We start from the raw sequence: 15,892 nt of genomic DNA on the forward strand, positions 1-15,892 counted from the left end.
AAAACGAGGGCATCAGTGAAGCCCCGGACTTTTCGAGCGCGGTGCGAAGTACGAGTACGAGTAGGATCCGCGGCGTCTCTCCAAGGCTCTAGGGGAGGGGCGGGAGCATCGTTGTCGGTGCCGATCCGTCAGCTGGACCACGACAAATTTCCGTGAGATGATTGACACGCTATTGTGGAATACTATCACCCGGATCCAGAAGTTTCGGAGGGCCCAGGGCGGGATAAACCCGGTCGTGGGGTCCGCCCTTGGGCGCTCCCAGGCCCTCGGGGCCGTGTTCACTTGCTGCGGGGGCCACGAGAGTTGCGAATACCAAGGGGCCATCTTTCGCCGGGCCTTTCCTTTACCAGTGATTCGATGCGGCATGCGAAGTACACTGACTCGCCGACCAGAACGAAGTCAAGTCCAAACTCCTCGCCCATTGTGGGTTCCCTGTTCGGATGACAACTCTTGTCTGAACTCTGGCACCACTCTTGCGGCACCACGAGTCCTTGCAGGGTGCATCGTTTGCGAATATCCCCGTACCCGCTGACCACAACGGCGTGCTCAGCATGCAGAACAATCTTAAAACTTCCATGGCAGTTATGTGCGCATGGCGCTCCAGGTCGGATCAATGAAGCTTGGAATCCCATCCAGGATGTGTCTCCATGCAGGGTGGAAGGGGGCGGTCAGGGACTCGGGGCTAGTCTCGTGGGGCGGCGTCATCCTCGTCCGGCCAGGGGGACGGATTCGGAGTCGCCTGGTATACTATCATGATGCAGCTCCATACTACTTACCATTTGAGGCGATTGTTCACCGCTTCACCGACATTGATGAGACACAGGGGTTATTATTGTACGGTCAGAAATCAGTCCCCTCGTCGTTCGAGGCCGAGGCCGATAATACTAATAACTTACTGTTGGTAGGCCCCCTCGAACCAACGCTCGGGCGCCACCGCGTAATAATAAGAACCCAAAGAAGGTGACATGCCGGGCAGCGGATGTAGTCCCGCGGCCTCTAAACCTCATGTGATTGTCGTTGCACCACCCGCCCCTCTGGTCGTGCGGAGAGAAGAGAGAAGCAATGACGTGGGCAGACCTGGGTGCCATGACATGTTGGACTGTCGGTGAAGGGATATCTGTATGCACATCAAATGGCGCCCAGAAATTTGGAATGCCTAGCGTGGGAGGCCACAGCCGGTTCCCAACGGGCCGGGCCGGACTGTACTATGTATGCTGACTGGGTGCGCATGTACGGCCCATGATTTGTGAAGGTGACTTTGCCTTTACTTTTTCGGCTCCTTTGTTTGTTCATCCGGTGTTGTCGTGGGCTCCACCGACAGTGCATTGTCCAGTGAGAAACCCTAGGCGGGCGGCCATCGGCCTTCTCGGGTTACTACCACCCTTCTTTTGCCTCCTGACGATGGACTCTAGATGACGACATTGCGGAATCGGATCTCCTGGAGCCCAGACAGGAGCGTACGTATACGAAGTACGAGTTGGCAGGAGTGAAGAGACGGTGTGGAAGTCGGAGAGGCCCCCGATCAACCCGATGTCCCCCTGGCTCGTGCTTGGCACGCTGGTGACTGGCTTCAACCAGAAGACGAAGAAAAAGAGGATATCTAACAGTGGCCAAGAGAAGAAAAGCGGTTATAATCCCATTGCGGTGCTTAAACGCGGACCGGAGCTCAACGGGCGTAGGGTAGCCCAGTGACACCAATCAGTGTAAGTGCATGCAGTGGTCGCGTCTCACAGCGATGCAGCATCGTAAGAAGGGCCAAAATCTAAGACCTCAGCGTCTCTTAAATTAAATGAGACAATAGGACAACATGCTGATGTTAAATACGCTAGTGGTGCTTATTCGCTGCTTGAAGTGATATGCCTGGGTATTACTTTCCATCGCAAGGGCCTCGGCGGCCATTTGATCTCATCTAACCTCAATGACTCGATTGGCATAGATACAGGTCGCCAGGTCTATCAGACACTCTCCGTATCTAGCTTTGTCATATTTTCGTAACGTCTCGGGACGTTCTGGACTCGCCCCTGGGAGCTTCATGGACCTGCCCAACAACCCCCTTTTCTACGCAGCGGCCCTGCCCCGAGTCTCGTACGGGAGGAAGAGAAACACCAGGCCCGCGACGAGGAACAGGGAGGCGGAGATCCACACGGGCAGGTCCGTGTCGACGCCGACGTAGGCGGCGATGATGGGCGCCATCAGCCCGCTCAAGCGGTTGAAGACGGCGACGAGCCCGTTGGCCGTGCCGCGCACGGGCGCCGGGAACAGCTCGGGCGTGTACGAGTACAGCAGGCCGTAGACGAGGTTCTGGAAGAAGGCCACGGCGCAGGTGAAGCCGACGACGGCGGCGCCCGTGGCCGCGCGCGTGAACAGGAACAGGAACACGCCCGTGCCCAGGCAGGCGATGGCGCCCGTGCCCCTGCGCCCGATGCGCCGCAGATCGACGGTGAGGCCGCCCAGGACGGAGGCGGGGATGCCGCAGACGGCCTGGATGGCGTAGTTGCGGTACGTGGTGGTCAGGGAGGAGTCGCCCTGGTCGACGCCCTTGTTCTCTAGGTATAGGGGGATGAAGGAGTTGTAGAGCGGGTAGGCCATGCCGATGGAGCACCATAGGAAGATGAGGAGGGTCGTGGACAGGGCGACGCGCGGCGTCGAGAAGAGCGAGCGGAGCCTGTCCGGGCTGAACCTGGCGAGGTTGCGGTGCACGATGCCCTCGTGCTTCGAGGGGGGCTGCTGCTGCTGCTCCTCCTGGTCTGGCGAGCGGGCCGCGTTGAGCTCAGCGTCGATGGCCTCAAAGTGCGACAGGGCGAGCCAGGTCTCGGTCTTGTTCCGGGCGGCAATCTTCTGGACAACGTCGACGGCCTGCTCGTCGAGCCCCCTGCCCAGGAGGTACTTGGGGGTCTCGTAGACGCGGAAGAGCAGGCGCAGGAGGAACATGACGAGGGTCAGGCCGCCAAAGGTCCAGTAGGTGTAGCGCCAGCCGAGGTTGTCCTGGTAGCGGCACTCGCCCGCTGGCAGATTCGAGGGGCACGAGTAGTTGGCGATGAGGGGCCAGGCGATGAGGGCGGCGACGGCCTGGCCGACGGACCAGAAGGCGGACTGCATGGTTAGCAGGTACTGGTGGGTGGCGGGGATGAACTCGAGGAAGATGGCGCTGTCGACGGGCTGGTTGCCCCCCGTGCCCAGGCCGATGAGGGCGCAGAAGGTGGCGATGGCGACAAAGTTGGGGCTGCCGGCACCGGCGAGGCCTGCGATGGCCGAGATGAGCAGCGTGACGTTGAAGGCCAGGCGGCGTCCGATGAAGTCGGCCGTCATGGGCCAGACGCTGGATCCGATGACGAGCCCGACGTACTTGGCCACGGTCAAGAAGGCGATGCGCTCGACGTTGAACTCGTTCCTCACGGGCGGGCCGATGATGGTGATGGCCTGCATCCAGAACTGGCCCGAGGTCAGCGTGGGGCTTGGACTTGGGGGGATATCAACGGGGAGCTCCTATATTGTCCACGAACCACCCAAAGCCCGTCATGGCAAATATCTTCCACTGGAAGGGCCCCATGCCCAGGTCAATGAGGGCCTGGTTCATGATGGCCACCTTGCGCTCATACACCTCATTGGAGCCGACGGCGATGGCGCGCGTGTCGATGCCATGGTAGTTGTCCTCGACGGGATTTCCGTCCTTGGGGTCGTTTCCGTCGTCATTATCGTTGGACTGCGGGTTTCTCGTCGACGCTACCTCGTTGGTAGCCATGGCATTGGGGAGATATCGTGTTGTTGTGGGTAGTAGGGTTCTCAGCTCCTCGGAGCTTTGGAGTTGCCTCTACTTCCATTTCACTTGGCAAGGGTGGAGGTGTTGGTGAGGGGTCCAGATAAGGCGCTCACCATGGAGCGATTGACAACACACATGTTCCATGGGACGAGATAGGGGTTCGGAGGAGGTTACACAGACACTCCTGGTTGGCCTCCACTCCGCAGCCGCTCTGTTAGCCATGCATACTCTGCAACCCCGCAGATTCGAGGTTCCGTCTATACGGGAAACCATCTGATCCCACGTCAAATTTCACGAGCTTCGAGCTGGAACTTCGGATCGTCGTTGTCACCACTGCTCCATTGGTGGTGCCAACTGCCAAGGCCAAGTTGAGGATGGGCACCGGCGAACAGTTGCCAATAGTAGTCAAAGCCGGTGGGGACCGTACTTGGTACGGGTACCGCTGATCAAGGAGAGACTGGGGGGTTGCTGGGCACGAGATAGCGACGATTGCTTCCGAGGTCGACCGTCCAGCGATACGTGATGGATGAGATTGTATCGGGAGCGGCATGGTGTAGCATAGGTAAGGTAGCATAAGGTAGCATAAGGCAGCATTTAAGTGTGGTTTACCCCGGATTCTGGATCTCCGACGTCTGTCGAATTATTACCCGATTAGGAAGCGCCGGTGTCGGTGAGCCGCCACTGGTTCGTCCACTATCGGGAGCCAAGTGGTTTCCAAGTTCCAAGACTTCGGCCATCCTTTGGGATGGAGGCTTAGGTCCGGAGCGGCTTAAAACCCTCTCCATTGCCGGTACATTGCCGGCAATGTGCTGTCTTATCCCCGTCCATGTGTTTCCCGGGCAAGGATCGGGTTGTGCAACGAAATTGGGGTTTGATGTTGGGCGCTTCGGGCCCCGGGGCTTGTCTCGGGGGTCGGGAAAGGGGAGGGGCGGTACTTGGCAGCAACCACCTAGGATAAATGATCCCGGGGGTTGTCCATGCCTTATATGCCTAGCACCTAATGTTGATGGTGATGCAGGACTCCAAGTTCAATGGTCATGTACCGCCCTCCGATGCCGGATGACCTGGAAGTTACTTACATGTATCATGTACGTACGTAACCGCGTTCATGCTCTTCTGCGCAGGCAACAATATCCGATGAGCTTGCCATATTCAGCTGTCATTGAGGTTGTGGTGCCAATGGCGGGCATATAAATGAAGCCGCTCCTCCACTCGGTCGCATCCTACAGTAACTCGCTTCACTCTTCACCATGGCTCCCCCTCTGGAGGCTTACTACTGCTATCTGCGCGACAGGGGACCAGTAGCCCCCGCCGTTGCTCTTCTAACCGCAGCAGCCGTCTTCCGAGGGTCTTCCACACTCCTGCTGGGCGTAGGCCCGCTCGAGGACGCGGCCAACGGCATAGAGGTGGTCGTACGGGCCGGCGACGCCATCATCATGCCGGCCGGCGTGTCGCACTGCTCCAGAGACTTCCAAGGCGACTACCGCTATATTGGAGCCTACCCCAAGGTATGATGGATGCCGTTGCTGTTGGCAGATAGTGTCCGATAGTCATGGGGACACAGACTCCCCGGGTGCAGGGAATTGCCCAGGTTTACCAACGAATTCTGCAAAGACGAGGCGAGATGCCAGATGCTCCGGGACCAGGCCGAGGCAGTTCCCGTGCCCGAGTGGGATCCCGTCCGAGGCCATCAGGGCCCGTTGTTCCAGCTGTGGGCACTGTTGACATAGATCTATCATTGTAAAATGATGAATCTACGTAGCATGTTCCTTCATGGAAACAAATATTAAACACAAAGTCTTTCGTGTTGGGTGGTTCGCTCGTTTGGATCTTAAAGTATATCGTAGCTGACTTACATGATGCTCCGGATTCTGTCCATCATGCCACCAAGTGTCCTCCTACCCGTCTATCAACGTCACCATCTCGTCACAACGAAAATATTTAAGGCAACCTCTTCTCCATACCTTAGGCCCCTGCACGCACATTTGTGCCTGGGTATACATGTCCTGCCGGTTGTTGTATTCTGGGACGAAGCAGCCGGTTCCGGGTAGGCTTCTGCCTCGTGCACTGTGGCCAAGCTCATGGTTGTGGCGCGACAATGGTGAAATGCGTCCGACGCCAGGCAGACGGTGCGCCACATTCCTTTTAGCACAGAAGCGGGAAAATAATATCTCAAAGGGGCGTCTCCTCGGCGCTCTGTCTATCTATGTGTATGGCGGGAAATGGAAGACAATGGAGGATGGGTACGCACGCAAGTAACTACCTATTAGCTACTTCCAGATGGCCTGGCCCAACCACCCAATGTCACGGAGGCGCGATATCGTTCCCACTCGACACGAACAAAACATCACTGAGCGGCGATTCTCACCCAACCAAGGGGTCTGGACAGATCTTCCCACGGCAGGACTATTCCAAATTTCGGAAGCATATGCACAGTCGTCTGAGAACGACTCGTCGGAGCTGACCGTGCGGTTGCATCGAGCCACCGAGGCGCCTGGGCAGCGTGCCATCCATCGGTGCTTGTGCCGAAACCCGCTGGGGGCGCCCCCCGACCCGCTGTAAATACAGCGGCTGATGCCCTGTAACGACGCGCTCGCCAGCGCCTACGGCCCCCGCAGCCAGGGGGCGGACCCCGCTGAAGGGACGCCCATTGGCGCCCTGGCGCGCTGAAAAATCGGCAGCGCGCTCCCCGACGCCAAAAACGCGAACATCGCGTTCGTGTCGCTGATGACAGGCCTCTTAAAATACCTCCCACCCCGGTTGCAAGGCCACTCTCTCCTCCCCTCCCCTCCAGACCGCGACCACTTTTGCCGGCCTGGCCACGTCGTCCAAATCCCGCCGCTCTTTTTTTGTGTGTTGAATTTTTTCTGAATTGGGGTGCAGACAGGAAGGGGCTAATATCGAGGAGCATCACACATAAGGGTCCCTACCTAGACTTCTCCGTCTCCCGACAATTCGATAGCCTGCGAGGTCCAGAGCGAGCCGTGTAAGTGGCACGAGGGCACACACACGACGCCTCCGCCCACCAGACCCGTGAATCGACGCGCCAAACGACGGATTTTGGCCGTATCTCGTGCCAATTCTCAGTCTTGTGTGCATGGAAAAGGGCTGGACGAATCCATTACTGACGTGACCCGCTGTCATTGTCCTGTTGCCTACCACAAATTGCCATCATGGCCGACGCCTCCCCCCGGTTACGGGACGCGTTCCCCTCGACGGAACCCACGCTTCCTGAGCACAAGCCGGCCTTCGACACCAAAGGGGGCACCTCCATACCCTCCTCCCCGCCCACGGCTGGCCACAAGCGCTCAGCTCCCTCTCTGCTGCCGGCATTCGAGCCTCTCTCGTCATCACCGGGCCTCCCTCGGCCGCTGAAACGCCAGAACACAGGCAGCGGGAGTGGCAGCGGGAGTGGCACCGGCAGCGGCACCAGCACCAGCAGCCACGCCCGCCTCAAGTACCCGACGCCGGTGCCGACATCCAGCACGGGGATCCTGTCCAGCTCGCCCGTCCGGCGGCCGCCCTTTGTCCGCACGTGCACCAGCGCCTCGGAGCGTGAGCCCCTGGGCGCCCTGCCTACCGTCGACCTGCCTGAGAACGGCGAGGTGCTCGTCATGGGCCGGTCGTCCAACTCTTCGCACTACCAGCTGTCGTCGAACCGCCTCGTGTCGCGCGTGCACGTCCGCGCGCGCTACATCCCTGCCGCGGACCCCCTCGAGCCCAGTAAGATGGAGATTGTCTGCAACGGCTGGAACGGGCTCAAGCTGCACTGCCAGGGCCGCACCTGGGAGCTCTACAAGGGCGACAGCTTCACCAGCGAGACCGAGGGCACGGATATCATCCTCGACGTCCAGGACGCCCGCGTCATGATCCAGTGGCCCAAACGCGGCATTGACGCCCTCGCCGGCCTGTCCGACTCGAGCTGGGACGACTCGCCCCCCCGGCCTCACACCAACCATGCCCAGGGCGGTGCGGCCCCTCGCGGGCTGCAGTCCTCCCCCCTGCGGCGCACCATGCGCATCCAGTCCCCCGAGAGCCCCACGCCGGGCCACCTGGCCAGCTCGCAGCGCCTGCAGGCCCTGTTCCCCTCCCGGAGGGAGCCGCCGCCGCCGTCCCGCGAGGATGAGGCCGGCATCCAGATCTACGAGGACGAGCCCCACGACGAGGAGCCGGAGCTGCCGCCCCCGCATCAAGCGGTCGACGTCGGCGCGAGCATGCGCACCGAGGCGACGGCCAGCTTCTCGAGCGACCTGAGCGACCCGGACTCGGACGGTGAGAACAACCCGGACGAGGAGAACGACCCCGTCGTGCACTCGTTTGGTCCCTTTGGCGCCGACATCTCGGGCCGGTTCGCATCGATATCGACGCAGTCCCCCAGGCCCAAGTTCTCGCCCAAGACGTCGTCGCGCTCGTCTCATGTGGCTGCGCGTGTGAGGCCCTCTGTAGGGACGCTGGGCATGGCGCCGCGGCGTGACATCCCCTGCGAGCCCCTGATCCCCGAGAAGCCCCATAAGCAGCAGCAGCAGCAGCAGCAGCAGCACGCAGGGCGCCCGTCGGAACCCCTCGTGGTGCTCAAGGAGGAGGAGGAGAGCCCGTCGCCATCGCGGCCCGTCGCCCCCAGGGCCCCCAAGGTGGAGATCGACCCGGCCATCACGAACCACGTGGTGAACCAGCTGGCCTTCTCGCGGCTGTCATCGACGCCGCTGTCGACCATCATGCAGAACCTGCCGGGCGACGCCAAGCCGGGGCTGACCAAGGACGTGCTCCGCGACGCCATCGAGGCGACCCCCGCGGTGGGCATCATCGAGCGCCAGGGCAAGGACGCCGCCGGCAAGGCCCTGGAGAGCGAGTACTACTACGTGCCCGAGCACGACGACGACGAGCAGCGCCGCGCCGCCGTGGTGGATGGACTGCGCAAGCCGAGCCTGCGGAACTGTAGGAAGCAGCACAAGGTGAGTAGAGCTCTGATGGCTGGAGTGGATGATGATGGGTTTTGTGTTCTGGCCTGCTGACATGAAGGGGTAGCAATACTACTGGAAGCGTCCGCGGACGCCCTGAAACGGTTCACTTACATGGATGTTGGATTCCACTCTCCGTCCAGCGTGTGTAGAGAAAAATCGACACATGTTGGACCAGGAGGAAGAAGAAGGAGGAGGAGGAGGAGGAGGCATTCATGGCCATGCCTGATATACCCACCCTCCGGCTCTCCCACTCACTGCTATAGTACTATCCCCCTCAACCTTGACACTGCACTGTACATATGAAGTAATGGCGCCCCCACCCCTTCCTGTCCGGGGTGGAGCCGCTCGCGATGCATAGCCCAAAGGCGTCCTGTATTGTTCTTGGGTCGGTTATACTCCTGGCGCCGCATTTTCGGCACCATTTGTTTGGTCTTATTGTTTTCTCGCTGCACGATCTGCCGATGAAGAGCACGCTGTGGAGGGAGGAGGACGTTGGTGATGATGTCGACGAGGTTGTGGAGCACAGAGATTGATGAAGAAGAGGGCAGAAGGCGTTCCCGTGGGAGTAACAGGATTTGGTGATTAGTTTGTTTCTGTCGGCATTAGATAGACAAAAAAGGCAAACCTACCGTTGAAAAGCAAAGGCGAAGAAGCTGTGAGAGATGCGAGGTGGGTTGTACCTTGTGCGACGGAGGCTACTAAGTAGTACCTGTTATAGTTCCCAGAGGCCGCATCCAAGTTGCCTTTGACGCAATCGAGAGAATGACAGGCGGTGCCGATGTGGCGAGCAGCGATCGAGGCGCCCGCTGTCCTCGATCACCGAACCGTCATTCCAGCGATCTCGACCGCTCTCGCTGCCACCATCCCACCCACCAACACGAACCCAACTGGCATTGATTCACACGCAGTGTCCGTACCTACATGGTATATAAAAACTCAAAGGAACCCCGTCGTTCTCACAAGCATCAACTTCCATCCCCCCCCCCCCCCAATCCACAACCCCGTCTGCCGCCCATTTCTGCTCAACCGCCGCCTTGCAAACATCATCACCAACATCGCATCAGCAATGGCCTCCTCCACCACCTCCAACCCCCTCGCCTCCGAACCCGCACCCAGGACCTCCCAGTCCATCCCCTCCCACCCAGCCCCAGCCCCAGCCCCAGCCGACGCCGCCGCCACATCCAGCGGCGTCCCGACCGATGCCACCACCACCACCACCACCACCAGCAGTACTACTACTGCTCCCACTGGTTCCTCCACCCACAGATCCGCCGACACGCCCGCCGCGCGGCACGCCATGGCGCACACAAGCTCGTGGAAGCCCAGCATCGACCGCCGCCAGAGCTGGAGCAAGGAGGACCAGAAGCGCGAGCTGCAGATGTCCGGGCTCGTCGGGGCGGGGGGTGGTGGTGGTGATGGAGAGGAGGCGGGGTTCACGGAGAGGGCGTGAGAGCACCTACCTATTTACCTGCTTTGCACCTGTAGGTAGTTGTTGATTAATTGACTGTTATGGCGGAGAGATTGGCATGGCAAAAAATAATAATCGGCAGGACAATCAAGTATGGCGACGTTGTCACGTCCCTCTGCCTGCTCGGGTTGAATTGATGCATTGTGGAGCTGAGCTGTGAGATATCTAAGTAGCTTGACTTGGTGGACAGTTCGCTTAGGGGAGACTGTGTACGGCGTGCAGAGCTATCGAGGATCGAGCTACCACAAAACGACGTCAAGATATCATCTATACATGCGTAGTAGGGTGAGCCTTTACCGACTGGTCCCCCGCCCGTGTCATGAACAAATTTATATTGTACCTAGAGAGTGGGATATTGAGCTAGTAGTGATCACATATATAATCACAAACTCACACATGAATACAGACATCATCATATATGCATAACGTAATATACCTAGACGCCGACCTAGACCCAGTGTCGACGTAGGGGAAGAGTGAACAAGCAAGAGCAAAGCCCCTCAACTCCCTCAGAAAAGCCAAGCCAGAATTCCCATCACGCTCAAAACAGAATAGATATACCAATGAGACCCCTCCTCCATGGATATGAGATGCCGCCAATTTACCTCCCCGGCGTCTGGTCCTTCCTCCCATGATTGCTCTGAGCCCCTCCCGCAGTGGCAAAGTACTCGGCCATGACGCCCAGGGCGTACGCTCCGCCGGCCACGTATGCCGTGCCGATGACCATCTTCCTGCCCACGCCCCTCTTCTTCTTCTTGTCCTTGGTCCCCGCGATGCCCTCGGGTCCCCCTGTCCCGCTGAACACGGGCTCCTCGCGGCGGACGTCAATGTTGGAGCGGAACGGTGGCGCTGGTTTGCATGGCTCCTCGGGCAGCGTGTCGTAGTTAACGAATCCGGTGGGGCTGGCAAAGTTGCCCGTCACGGGCTTTCCCATCATGTCGATCGGGTTGACTGGAGGAGAGCGAGCGGGACCGGCGTCAGCTACATCAGTGGGGGTATCTGGCGAGGCCGGGCGAACCTTGCGGAAGACGAGCACGTCACCGTGTCCGGAAATCATCTCGTAGCCCTCGGCCCCGAGGGCGGAGAGGTGCGGGAAGAACTTGGCGGGGTTGGCGAGGCGGAGGACAATGTCCCCTGGGGTCATAGGCTTCGACGTATCGTGGACGGCAGACGAAGTCTCGGCGGAGCGAACTGAGTCTGTGCTTGGATCATAGGCCAGGATCTTGTAGGACTGGGTTAGGTTGGTCTCGCTTGTCCGGTCTGACGCTGCCGCCATCTCCGTACCCTTCGCGGTCTTGCGTCCATAATGCTTCACCACTGTCGGCCACGTGGGAATACCGCCGCATTCCTCAACATAACTAGTTTCTAAGCCTTGGGGCGCTTTGGAGTATGGGTCTTTGTCCACCTGCGCTCTTGTGGTAGCATCCATCCTTGAGGACCGTTTGCGAGCATGTCGGTCGAGAGCCGGTTCTAGCCTTGAAGTCTCAGCAGGGAAGCTTTCATCCATCGAGCTGGCTTCAGCCTCTCCCCCGTTCGTTCGGGCCTCCTCTTCCCTGTTCACCCCGCTCTTGTCGTGGATGGCTGGCTTTGAGGCCGCATTGATCCTATCCTTCCCAAAAACCTCGTGAGCTTCCTTCATAATGGGCTCCCAGTGCCTACGATACTGGGTCTTGGGCCCGTCAAGCGTTCTCGGCGGGGCGTGATGCCGAGCTCTCCGCAAAACATTTGCCCGGACTTCGTCTGCCGTCAGGGACTCGAAAGAGCCTTCGTTGTTTCCTTTTTTACCGCCACCGCCCCCGGAAGCTGAACTGCCATTGCTAGAGGCACCTCCTGTGGAGCCAGTAGGACGCTGTTCAGAACTGGCGGCGTAAGAATCGAGATCCTCATACTGCTTGGTAGCCTCGGGATGGATCGGATATCTTTGCTCGGGGGAGTCAAATTGAGTGGGAGAGTACTTGTCAAGATCCTTGTAGTCCTTGGATGCCTCCTCGGGGTGCCTCCAGGACCGGGCCACGTCCTTGTTTGCGGTGTACTGTGACAGGTCTTGATACTTCTTCGATTCCTCTTCAGGGGTTAGCTTTCTAAGCCCATCAGGCTCGTTCCACCGCACTGGCCCGTAAGAATCCAAGTCATCATAATCCTTCGATGCCTCTTCCGGGTGCCTTCGGACGGGAATCACCTCCGGGCCTGTGGGGTCCTTAGCGTCGTATTTCTCGACGTCCTCGTACTGTTTCGACTTTTCTTCCGGAGTGAGGATGCGAAGCCCGTCTGGCTCGTTCCATCTCACTGCTCCGTAGAGATGGAGGTCGTCATAATTCTTGGACAATTCTTCCGGAGTCAATTTCCGCAGGCCATCAGGCTCATTCCAATAAACAGGCCCGTACTTTCTCAGGTCCTTGTAGTCCTTGCCAGGGTTCTCGTGCACCACTTCCACCCTGGGAGGGAGGGGATTGCCCTTGGGTGTCGCATCCATCTGGCTTGCCTCATGTGCGTTTATGACGGATTCCTCGGCCGTTCGAGGTCCATCATAAGCTTGAAGATCATCGTACTTCTTAGACTCTTCCTCAGGAGTCAGACGCCGCAGCCCGTCAGGCTCATTCCACTGGACGGGCTTATACTCTCCAAGGTCTTGATAGAATTTGGATAGCTCTTCCGGAGTCAGTCTCCGTAACCCATCCGGTTCGTTCCATAGCACGGGACCATACTTGGCCAAGTCGTTATACTCTTTCGAGAGTTCTTCGGGCGTGAGTTGGCGCAGTCCGTCGGGCTCATTCCAGCGAACAGCATTATAGCTGTGCAGGTCGTCATACTTCTTGGACTCCTCCTCTGGTGTCAATTTGCGCAATCCTTCGGGCTCGTTCCAAGCTACAGCCTTGTATTTGCCCAAATCGGTATACAGCTTCGATTTCTCCTCGGGTGTGAGCTTCGGAGGAGCATTAGGATCGTCGATGTCTGTTTGCGAGTATTTGTCCAAGTCATCATACTTCTTGGACTCCTCTTCCGGGGTCAGCTTCGGGAGCCCGTCAGGCTCATTCCACTTCTCAGGCCTGTACTTGTCCAAATCATCGTACTTCTTGGACTCCTCCTCTGGGGTGGGCTTTCGACGGCCATTGGGCTCGTTCCATTTCTCAGGCTTATACTTGTCCAAATCTTCGTATTCCTTGGACTGCTCCTCCGAAGTGGGCTTCCGGCGACCGTCAGGCTCGTTCCACCTCTCAGGTCTGTACTTATCGAGGTCTTCGTATTTCTTGGAATCCTCTTCCTGGTAGTTGTCGGTATCGTCCTTGGGCTCTGACGACAGGGTCGCACGCGAAGGCGATGGAGTTGCCTGTAGGTTTGGATGATGATCGACATCTTCAAATTTGGGTGTGAATGATGTCGAATCGGAGACTTTGTTCTTCATGGAGCGAATTTGAGCGCCTGTGTGTTGCTTCGAGACTCGACGATTTGTGATTGGGTCGATGGTGGCCTCGTCCGTATCAGCGGAGGTTGTGGCATGTAGTACCTCCTGGGGCGTGACCTCCTTGGGGGCACGTTGGGCCTCCGGGTGGTTGCGAAGTCCCCGTAGAAGCGACTTCAGCGGCCCAGGTTGGCTCTCCGCACGGTGTGACGTGCGTGTGAGGTGGTTCATGAGTTCGCGTTCGACATCTTCAATGTGCTGCCCCGGCCGTGCCTCCGATAGGTCATCAGACCATGTCTTGATCTTTCCTTCGTTATTCACGCAGCCGGTCGCCTTGCCCGATTGGGAAGACGCTTGCATATCGTGGGACATGGCCTTCTCAATGGCATCCTTGGTGCCTTCGGACATGGCCTGGTAGTTCCATGGGCGCTTTCGCATGAGCGACTCCATGTATTGATATCGGAAGGTGCGGTGGCGTTTGCGGGCATCACGATGGAGGTCGGAATCTCGAGACGAAGCCCAAGGCCCGAAGCGCATACCTCGCTGCTGACAAGTCGCGCAGGCAAGTGAGGTAGCACGTCGAGACTCGAGCGCTCGCGCCCTGGGCGCGCCACGTGAGGCCGTGGTCAACATGTCTGCCGAGGGGAGTTGGTGCCGATGACGCAGCAAACACCAAGGCTTCTGAGTCGCACAGGGATTCACCAGAAGATGGTTGCTATTGCGAAGGCATAGGGCATCGAAGTATGTCGTTGGGTTGGGCGATCGAGGCGACGATGCGTCCCCACTTGTAGGGCCGATGTAATGATGACGTTGACACGTGCGTTGTCGAGTTCGAGAAATAGAAAAGAATAAGCTTTGGGAATGGAAAAAGTTGGAAAAAGAAGGAGAAGTGCTAGAAGAGATAGAGAAGTGGTAAAGAAGGATGAGGGAAAGGGAGAGAGATAATGGAGTGTTTGGGTTGGATCGTGGCCTTGACCGAGAAGGAGCATATGACGGATGACGAGTGACGACTGTCGAGGGTGCTTTCGCGGGGGGGGGGGGCCAGCCGGTGGATTCGTGCAACACTGGAATCCACTGTCAGTGGGTTCACGGCCCACTAGCCATCGGCTGGGGCGGCTTGGGCGGCTGATTGCGGGGTAAAACAGCCGGGGAACGCGCTCGACGACGTGGGCGATGCACGCTGCAGGCAGCCAGAGGGCGTCCAGAGGGCCCAGAGGCAGGTGAGGACGCCTGGGCCAGGTGAGCAGCCCGTGGGAGACGCGCTGAAGCCGCCGACATCTCCCGAGGGCCGTCGATTCCCGACCAACCACCGGTCAGGTGTCATCAATGCCACAGTCCCACCATATCAATGATGAAGGCGCCACGATGCACCCAAGCGGTGTAAAGAGAGCCGAGACTGCATTCGACGTGTGGTCCTCATATACAGGCAATAGTAGCCCAAGGTATGAAACTGTTATCAAACACACCGGGAGTCACTACCTCCACGCACGAGGAATCTCCCAATCAGTACTCCGTATTTGGGCATAGCAGGGTCCCTTGATTGCTTTCTTGTCCACCGCTTGGCACTGATCCGTCGCTCCCTTTCATATTTCGTAATGACCGTATTGAGGCAGCTGGTGCTCGAAGGCTTCAGGAGGATGACGACGACCAGCGATCAAGTTCACTGCAGACAATCTCAGGCATCATCTTGGTGACGTTGGATGAATCGCTACATAAAAATACCCTGTTGCGCTGTTTTCGTTGATTCCATATGACTCAATCACGAACTCGCCAAGACTCGCTTGACCGACTTCCGTTGCATCAATCGATTTTGCCACGATGGCTTCAGAACAGCCCAAACCAAAGTACGGCCCTTTCCCCATGGAAATCCTATCGCAGGACAACGGCAACTATGGGACGTACACGGCGAATTGCCACTGCGGACACTTGAGATACGAGGTGAAGCTCTCGCCGCCAATTCCTGAGCAGGCAATCGTCTCGTGCAACTGCTCCATCTGCAGCCGCAACGGATACCTCCTGGCCTATGCGCCCCGGGAAAACGTTAGGTTCCTGCGGGGCGGGAACGACGTGGCCAAGTACAGCTTCAACCGTCACCTGGCGAAGCATGCCTTCTGCCCAAAATGCGGCAGCTCTGCCTACGTGGAGAATGACGAGGTAAAAGACCTTATCGCTGTCAATGTAATATCCATTCCCCGGGCCCTGCACCCTCTAGCATTGAGCATTGCGTACTCACCGGCTTAGGTCCGCATGATCAACGGCATTGATCTAGATTCGTTGAATGTGACATACGTGCATGGGGCGAC

The 15,892-nt window shown here is 58.4% G+C and overlaps 4 protein-coding genes across 4 annotated transcripts; 2 read left to right on the forward strand and 2 right to left on the reverse strand.

Annotated features, from left to right (window-relative positions):
* Positions 1-2,058: 2,058 nt before the first annotated feature.
* ACO1O0_008267 (MFS transporter) lies at positions 2,059-3,742 on the reverse strand (the record flags this gene model as incomplete). The annotated part of the gene is made up of 2 exons (XM_083197631.1): positions 2,059-3,454; positions 3,504-3,742. 2 exons carry the CDS (start codon positions 3,740-3,742, stop codon positions 2,059-2,061), a joined length of 1,635 nt encoding a protein of 544 aa, XP_083047099.1.
* A 1,268-nt stretch (positions 3,743-5,010) lies between these two features.
* On the forward strand, positions 5,011-5,490 carry ACO1O0_008268 (uncharacterized protein; the record flags this gene model as incomplete). Its single annotated transcript, XM_083197632.1, has 2 exons — positions 5,011-5,268; positions 5,392-5,490. 2 exons carry the CDS (start codon positions 5,011-5,013, stop codon positions 5,488-5,490), a joined length of 357 nt encoding a protein of 118 aa, XP_083047100.1.
* A 1,443-nt stretch (positions 5,491-6,933) lies between these two features.
* Positions 6,934-8,818, forward strand: TOS4 (uncharacterized protein; the record flags this gene model as incomplete). Its single annotated transcript, XM_083197633.1, has 2 exons — positions 6,934-8,712; positions 8,786-8,818. 2 exons carry the CDS (start codon positions 6,934-6,936, stop codon positions 8,816-8,818), a joined length of 1,812 nt encoding a protein of 603 aa, XP_083047101.1.
* A 1,972-nt stretch (positions 8,819-10,790) lies between these two features.
* Positions 10,791-14,039, reverse strand: ACO1O0_008270 (uncharacterized protein; the record flags this gene model as incomplete). The annotated part of the gene is made up of 1 exon (XM_083197634.1): positions 10,791-14,039. One exon carries the CDS (start codon positions 14,037-14,039, stop codon positions 10,791-10,793), a length of 3,249 nt encoding a protein of 1,082 aa, XP_083047102.1.
* Positions 14,040-15,892: the final 1,853 nt, after the last annotated feature.

This window comes from Amphichorda felina, assembly GCF_050947745.1.
Source record: "Amphichorda felina strain 45539 chromosome Unknown scaffold_8, whole genome shotgun sequence".
Lineage (NCBI taxonomy): Eukaryota > Fungi > Ascomycota > Sordariomycetes > Hypocreales > Bionectriaceae > Amphichorda > Amphichorda felina.